The 7932-nt window shown below is 33.0% G+C and overlaps 1 protein-coding gene across 2 annotated transcripts; it reads left to right on the top strand.

The window, feature by feature from the left end:
• Positions 1-2289: 2289 nt before the first annotated feature.
• On the top strand, positions 2290-6582 carry LOC141686633 (putative glycosyltransferase At5g20260). Of its 2 annotated transcripts, none has more exons than XM_074491671.1 (5): positions 2290-2382; positions 3460-4159; positions 4276-4406; positions 5265-5619; positions 5838-6582. In XM_074491671.1, the coding sequence occupies exons 2-5, from the start codon at positions 3509-3511 to the stop codon at positions 6492-6494; spliced, it is 1794 nt and encodes a 597-aa protein (XP_074347772.1). In that variant the 5' UTR covers positions 2290-2382; positions 3460-3508; the 3' UTR covers positions 6495-6582. The 2 variants fall into 2 exon arrangements, with proteins under 2 accessions (XP_074347772.1, XP_074347773.1); XM_074491672.1 differs by having other exon boundaries at positions 2364-2428.
• Positions 6583-7932: the final 1350 nt, after the last annotated feature.

The raw sequence follows: 7932 nt of genomic DNA, 5'->3' as shown, positions 1-7932 counted from the left end.
TATCGACATCTCTAAGTTCTCTAGTGATATTTTGACTTGTCGATATCTCAGAGTCTTCTAGTAAAGAAATGTCTTGTCGATATCTCCAATCTTCATGTCTTCAATTTGGCTTGTCGATATCTCTGAGACTTCTCTATAAGCTTTTCTTGATTTCTCGATAAGTCATTCTGGAGTTCTCGAATGACTTCTCTATAACACTTAATCTGTGACTTCTAAATTTCTTGATGTAGAATGTTTTTTCCAAAACACATTTATTCAACTTTAAGCTTCTTCACACTTTCTCTGAGGCATGATCTTCATGATCTTCTTCCAGAGTTTATTCTTAGACTTGAGACTGTTTACGGAAAAATACTCCAGTCTAATTCTAATTACACTTTTACAGACTTAAAGATTACAGTACAAAATGCAAACTTAGATTACCATACAACTTACTTAGAGTTGTCAATTTGACTTAGTCTTGTTACGGCACAAGCATGTCTTGTACAACACCTACAAAAAACATATTCAGCCAAGCCTGCAATCATAACATTTTTATTCATAATCTTTTGCACTCTCATAATAAACTCAATAGCATCATAGCATCATATGGGTCAAAAGCAAAAGGTATGAACACATGTTGATTATCTTTACATGCCGGATCATGTTTACACACATTTGCCTCGGTTATTTTTATAGTCGCATGACCAACTACAAACGATCCATTCCCGAATCCGCTCAAAGTAGAAACTCCCATTAGTTCATTTCCAAACGGTACATTTTAATTATATTATTAAGAATTATATTTTATTTATCAATCTTTAAAATAAATTACAAGAACATTATACTTAAAATTTCAATATATTGACACAGATTATTATGCTAGTACAATATAAAATTTGAAATACGTGATAAAAAATTAAAAATTTACATTGCAAAGAAGGTAATGAAATATGCATGATTATCTGCGTAGTCGTGACTATGCTACATAAATCACAACCTATTTTGATCTTAAACTTAAAGTTTGCATAAGTTTGAACAACATGTATAATTATAATTAGAAATGTAAATTTATGGAGGAATTGGAGAAAACTTAGATTTTTGCTTTGTAGGAAGTGTTCTACTTATTTCCAAAATAACCAATTTTTCCCCGTTCAGATTTTTTAATATATCTGTTTTGTGTTCATCATTTTTCTATATTGAATTTAATAAAATTAAAATTAAAAATATATTATTTTTACGATACAAAAATTGGCAAAGAAAGAAAACATATTTTTTTATCGCTCAACTATTTTTTCATTCAAAAACTTAAAAAATAAAATAACTGAAAAAATGAAATATTTGTCATAATTTTTTTTTAAAAAAACTAATGTAATATTTTCGGTAAATAACTAAAAAAGCAAGACTAAGGGCCCGTTTGTTTTTAACTTATAAGTCATCTCATTACTTATAAGTTGTAACAATTTATCGATGAGTATTTGTTCATTCAACTTATAAGTTCAATTTATAACTTATAAGTTAAATGTTATTAATGACGTATTTTTCTCAACTTATTTTGATTTTTTATTAACTTTATTTAAAAAATATATAATTTTAAATGTTAATCTAATTTAAAATTCTTGAATTAAAATAATTTTATTTAAAAATTATTTATTTTAGTTTATTTAAAAAAAATTATGACTTACAAATAAAATCATCCAAATAATTATATAACTTATGAGTATTCATAAACTTATTACTTAAACTCATAATTTACTTATTTAAAGATTTCACGGCACTAATCTATTTGTTTGGACTTTGGACAGTTAGATGCAGGGGGTAATCGATCCGAGCTGAATACTGCCAGGCTCGGGTCGAACTCGATTAAAATAGTCCGGCCTCGAGTTTGAGCTCGACCGAACCTTTAATTTCAAGTTTGAAATTCGGCTCGTAAAGGTTCGGCAGGCTCGAGTTCGGCTCAAAAGCTCGAATTAATTCACTAAATATTAACAAAATTTTGAAATATGATCGGTTCGACTCTAGTTCGGCTCGATAAATATAAATAATATATAAAAATATTAAATATTTATATAAAAATATATTTATAATATAAAAATTAAAAAATAATAGATACTCGATAAGACTCGCGAACCTTACAAGCCGAATAATTTGAAACTCGAACTCGACTCGATTAAAAATTAGAAAAGTTCGAGCTCGAACTCGGCTCGATTATTTTCGAGTCGAATTTGAATTTTTTACGAGCCGAGCTCGATTAGTTCACAAATACTTTAGCTCTTTTACACCCTAGATAGATAGTTAGTAGATAGTTAGATGTAAGAAAAGAAAATAACTAAAAAAGCGAAGTAGAATATATTCTGGGTTGCCAAACACTCCTTTTTACTTTCAGTTTTTTTCAACTCTCTCAAGGTATGTGCTGCTCTGTGCTGTTTACTCAAGTTTTTAACTTGATCAAGTAATTAATCACCCTTTATTTAATTTTATAAACTTTTATGTTTTTCTGTTAATGTTCTTAAATTTCATGCTTGAGTTTTCTTGATCTGGGGTGGTTCTTGATTTGTGAATTGAGTTTTTGATTGTGTGTGATTGTGTGGAATGCATTAAGTTTAGTTCTTGTCTGAATTAGTAATCTTTCTTGCTTAAATTTGCTATTTAGCAAAAGGGTTTCGAGTGGCGTTGCTACTGTTAATTTTATGGTAGAGTTAGGTTGGTAAGAAATGGAGCAGACTATTAGAAAGTGCGTTTGAACTTGAACTTAATTAGTATACTAGGGTCGGGAACAAGAAAAAATATTACTTTAGCGAGTTTATTATTTTATCAGGAGTAAAAATACACTGTGTCCATTATGTTGGGACCGGAGAAAAATATTATTTTAGCGAGGTTATTACTTTATCGATTATTACTTCATCGAGGTTTAACTGTAGTTGTTTCGACATTAGAGACATGTTTTTAGTAGAATGAATAATGGTTTCGATTGATGCTCAACTTGTTGCGGACACATACATTTGGGCTGTTGTTAGTTAGTGATAGCTGTTATACTTGTACTTAATCTAGCAGAAACACTGTCGTTTGTTTTAGGATTTTTTAAACTGTAGTTGAGGAAGTAGTAGTTAGGCTTTATCACTCGATTACGCAGTAGAAGTGATTTAAGAGCATTTGTGTCCTTTCGAAAGTAATTGGCTGGGCCCTTAAGCCAACATATATAAGTGTACCTCGAATGATGATGAGACTAATACAATAATACGATGTATCTCTATTTTGTTACTAACGACTATGATACTAATTAATTTTTTTTAAAGAGATCCTCATTTGTTTAAAGATATTTTACGTTTTCAAACCTGGAGTTGCTTTTTGGTATCTTTTTCGCTAACTAATAGAACTGAATCCTTGTCATGATGATGCTGAATTATAATATTCTGATATGCTCACCAAGTGAACTAACTGCTGTTTATATAGTGCTGCTATTGCTGATTGGGAATTTTGCAGGGTTGTACAGATCAGCAATTTGTATAGATTGCTTTATTAGTTTTTGAGAATGAGTAGTGAATTAGGTCGTATATGCCAGTTGGAAACAAGGAGATGGGTGTGGTTGATTGCGGTAGTGTTTGCAGTTGTCGTAATGGCTCAGTATGTGGAACTTCCGTATGGTAATATTATATCGTCTATACTACCTGACGGTAGGACTCAAATATCGGCAAAGGGCAGTTCCCTGCCCGGTGATCTATCTACTTACCCAAACAAATCCAGCAACCCAACAGAATTAGATAATCTGAACTCTACTCCTACAACATTGTCTAATGAGAAAACTGATACAGCAATAATTACCGAGAAGAAGAATTCAACCCAAGAAAGTGACTTCTCCCTTGTATCCAATTCTGCGTTAGATAATCCTTCACCAACTAGTAAGCCAGAAGATAATGTTGTCCCAACACAAGAAAATGGAATTTCCAGTGACAGTTCTATGTCCCCTTCATTTGCATCATCTGAAATGTCTCCAACTGGTGTAAACTTGACGACGAAGGATGATACACAGGGAAAACTTCACAACTGGGATGAACCTGGGACTCCACAAATCAATAATAACTCTTCTGTGAGGGAAAGGCCCAAGAGTCAAGAAGCCACTGTTCTATCTATATCTGAGATGAGAGATATGTTGAAAAAGAACCGTGCTTCATCCCATTCAATGGTATACTAACAGTAAGAAGACAAATCCAGTCTGATGAAAGAACATATAGTGTATACTTGTTTATGTGGATTTGGTCTCATTTTGTTCTGATTTATCTTCTTTTCTCTGGGTTCTAGGGACCACGATGGTCATCAGCAGTTGATGAGGGACTACTTGACACGAAATCACAGATTGAGAGTGCTCCTACCATTAAGAATGACCAAGGCCTGTATGCTCCTCTTTATCGGAATGCGTCTATGTTTAGGAGGTATATATCAACAATTTTTTTAATATATGTTAACTAGTTAAAATGGATAATTTTATTTATTTCACATATTTCTAGATGGGAATTGCCTGATTATGTATGAACAGTAAGTGAAATGAATAAAAATCCCCCCCCCCAAACACACACAAAGATGTAGATTGTAGAGACAAAGGGATGGCAAGAAGGTTAGTGTTGAAACAAGTGATCCTATATCAGTTCCAATTGTTTATACGTGACATAAGAACATAAAGATTAGTATGGTATGAGGATGATGACGATGGTCATGCATATAATTATATTGGAATCCATCGAGTTCAGCAGAAAACCAATTTTAAAATTATCAATAGGAAGCTATTGTCAATAGCTTAGTCTTATAAGTTATAAGTTTAAAATATTTTTTACATAGAAAGATATAGCAGACAACTACTTATAGTAAGATTTTCCCTGTAAATACTTATATTTTTATTGAGGTCAAGTAGCCTATAGATTCATGCATTTATCTTTCCCCGGCTAACAAATTTTGAAACAAAATATATCTATTAATATATTGTTGTATTGTAAGCTTCTGAAGCAACAATAATTTATGGTTAGGATGGTACGACTCTCTTCCTTATTCTTTAAGTATTCATTCATGAATGTTGCCCTTTCAGTATTCATATATGGAATGGATTGAGAAATGTCTGAGTGAGTCAATAAACTTATTTTTGTATTAATTTTTTTTTTTTTTTTAAAGATTTAAGTTTATAGGGAGTTCGCAGCAGAGGTACTAAGGAATGGTATCTTAGTTGCAAACAATGTTTGTTGACACTTGCTTAAATGATCATATGATGTAGTGCGTTAATATTTTATTATCAAGTGTAGGAGCTACGAATTAATGGAACGGACTCTTAAAGTGTACATCTACAAGGAAGGGAAAAGACCAATTTTTCATCATCCTCCGCCAGTGCTTGCTGGAATATACGCTTCTGAGGGCTGGTTTATGAAGCTTCTGCAAGAAAATAAGCATTTTGTAACTAAAAACCCAAATGAAGCACACCTCTTTTACTTGCCTTTCAGTTCACGTACGCTAGAGGAAGCTTTATATGTTCCTGATTCTCACAGTCACAAAAACTTGATCAAATACTTGGACAAGTACCTTGACCTGCTTGTTGCGAAGTACCCGTTCTGGAACAGAACTGGTGGAGCTGATCACTTTTTAGTTGCTTGTCATGACTGGGTATGTCAGATATTTTAGCTTATGGTTTTTTTACTTCAATTCGAGTAAACCTTCATCTTTAGAATACGCAATATCTGTTTTGTCTGGACTCTGGTGTGAAAAAACAATGTTGCATTTTAAAATTGCCAACTGCCATCATTGATATACAAATTTATTAACTGAAATTACAAAGATTGCCAAGGAGATGCTTATGATGTGAACATATATCATATTTTCAGGCACCAGCTTTAACACAAATACGTTTCAACAATTGCATTAAAGCGCTTTGCAATGCTGATATTAAAGAAGGTTTTAGATTGGGCAAGGACGTGTCTCTTCCAGAAACCATGGTTCGTTCAAAGAAGAATCCCTTAAGAGACATCGGAGGCAAAGCTCCGCGCCAACGACCCATACTTGCTTTCTTTGCTGGCCAGATGCATGGATATCTCCGTCCTGTGTTATTACAACAATGGCAAGACAAAGACCCTAACATCAAGATCTTCAAAAAACTTCCCAAGTCCAAGAAAAATAGAGTCTATGCTGAGTACATGAAGAGCAGTAAGTACTGTTTATGTCCAAAGGGTTATGAAGTGAACAGTCCGAGAGTAGTGGAGGCAATCTACTTTGAATGTGTACCTGTAATAATCTCTGATAACTTTGTGCCACCGTTTTTTGAGATTTTGAACTGGGAATCATTTGCTGTTTTCATACCAGAAAAGGATCTTCCAAATCTGAAGAACATTCTTCTCTCAATATCAGACAGAAGGTATCAAGTAATGCAACAGAGAGTGAAGCAGGTACAACAACATTTTCTTTGGCATACCCAGCCTATAAAATACGACATATTTTATATGATACTCCACTCTGTGTGGTTAAACCGAGTTTTTCAGGTATAGAAAGATGTGCTTGAATATTTAGATAAGTAGATCAGAGAAGGGTTTACTGGATACATGTCAATAGTTATATGCAAATTTTGTTGATAATCTTCCTCTTCTTCTTTAGACATTATTCTTTGTGTAAATAGTGTTGGGGTGTGAACAAAGCGGTTATTACAGTGTTTGGCTGAAAGGGTTGTGCCGTAGAAACAAGTTTTGTGTTACCTGCCCTTGAGCCAGAAGTCCACTTAGAGGTATTGTTAGGGAAATATAGCTTTTCTTAGTTGTGTTGGTGTTGACTTGACCATACCTATAGTGCCCCTTAGGATAACCGACTACATTCCAATATTATTCAGATTTGGGAAAATGAATTTTTTCATCACCCAACTTATTGTGTGTTTAGAAACTTACCACTCAACTGTAATTTTTTTTGTTTTACTCACTAATGTTAGGTTCGGATTTTTTTTAGTCACTAACGTTAGGTTCGGATTTGATTATTAGTATTTTGTCAATTTTCTATAGCATTATTAAAATATAGTGATAACTAGTACAAAAAGTGTTATATGTGTCTTATAAAAAAGCTTAAATGTGTCTGAGTTTGCTAGATGCATATGGAGGAGTCGTATAATGTCTGAATTATGTACGTATGTTATAGGAAGGACGCATATTGTTGTTTTAAAAATCTGGTAAGAACAGATGTATATATATTGTTTTAGGAACCTTAAAATGCTTGTAAAACTCTCATCACCAAGGTAAACGTCTTGGGGACATATGGAGTACTATATATCAAATAATTAAAATATTACAGACTACCACTATATTTTAATAATCTACCAAAAATTGACATAATGCTAATAATCAAATCCGAACCTAACGTGAGTGACTAAAAACAAATACGAACCTAACATTACGAACCTAACATTAGTGAGTAAAAGAAAAAAAATAATAGTTAAATGATAAGTTCCTAAAAACACGATAAGTTGGGTGACGAAAAAATTCATTTTCCCTTCAGATTTGTGTCCTCGACTCCACATCAAGTATAGAGGGCATTTCTATCAGGTCTAATTATATTGTGTTTGCTATACATAGCCCTGGACTCTGTAAATTTTGTTTAGTTGAAGCAACCCTCTTTGAGCTTCTTCTTGCTGCGGAGCAGCTGAAGCAATCTTGACAGAGGGTAAGGGACTAAACAGCAAAAATGCTTCGTTGAGGGTTGTAGATTTTATTCACAGACCCCATTCAAGAATTGAAATAGTTTACTTTCTTCTTGTTGAGAGGCTATAGTATTGATCAGGGGTTTGACTACTTCACTAAGGCCAGTAACAACATTAAGGGTGTTTAAACTATCCATTCTTCCCACAGAGCCCTCATAGATGTATTCTACTCATTGACAGACATAGAGTTTTGCCTCATTTCATAGATTTTTTTATTGACTTTGTACATTCTAGAGCCATTAGTT

This window comes from Apium graveolens, chromosome 9, assembly GCF_009905375.1.
Source record: "Apium graveolens cultivar Ventura chromosome 9, ASM990537v1, whole genome shotgun sequence".
Taxonomy (NCBI): domain Eukaryota; kingdom Viridiplantae; phylum Streptophyta; class Magnoliopsida; order Apiales; family Apiaceae; genus Apium; species Apium graveolens.
Note: the sequence above shows the minus strand (reverse complement) of the source record. Positions and strands in the feature narration are given on the sequence as shown.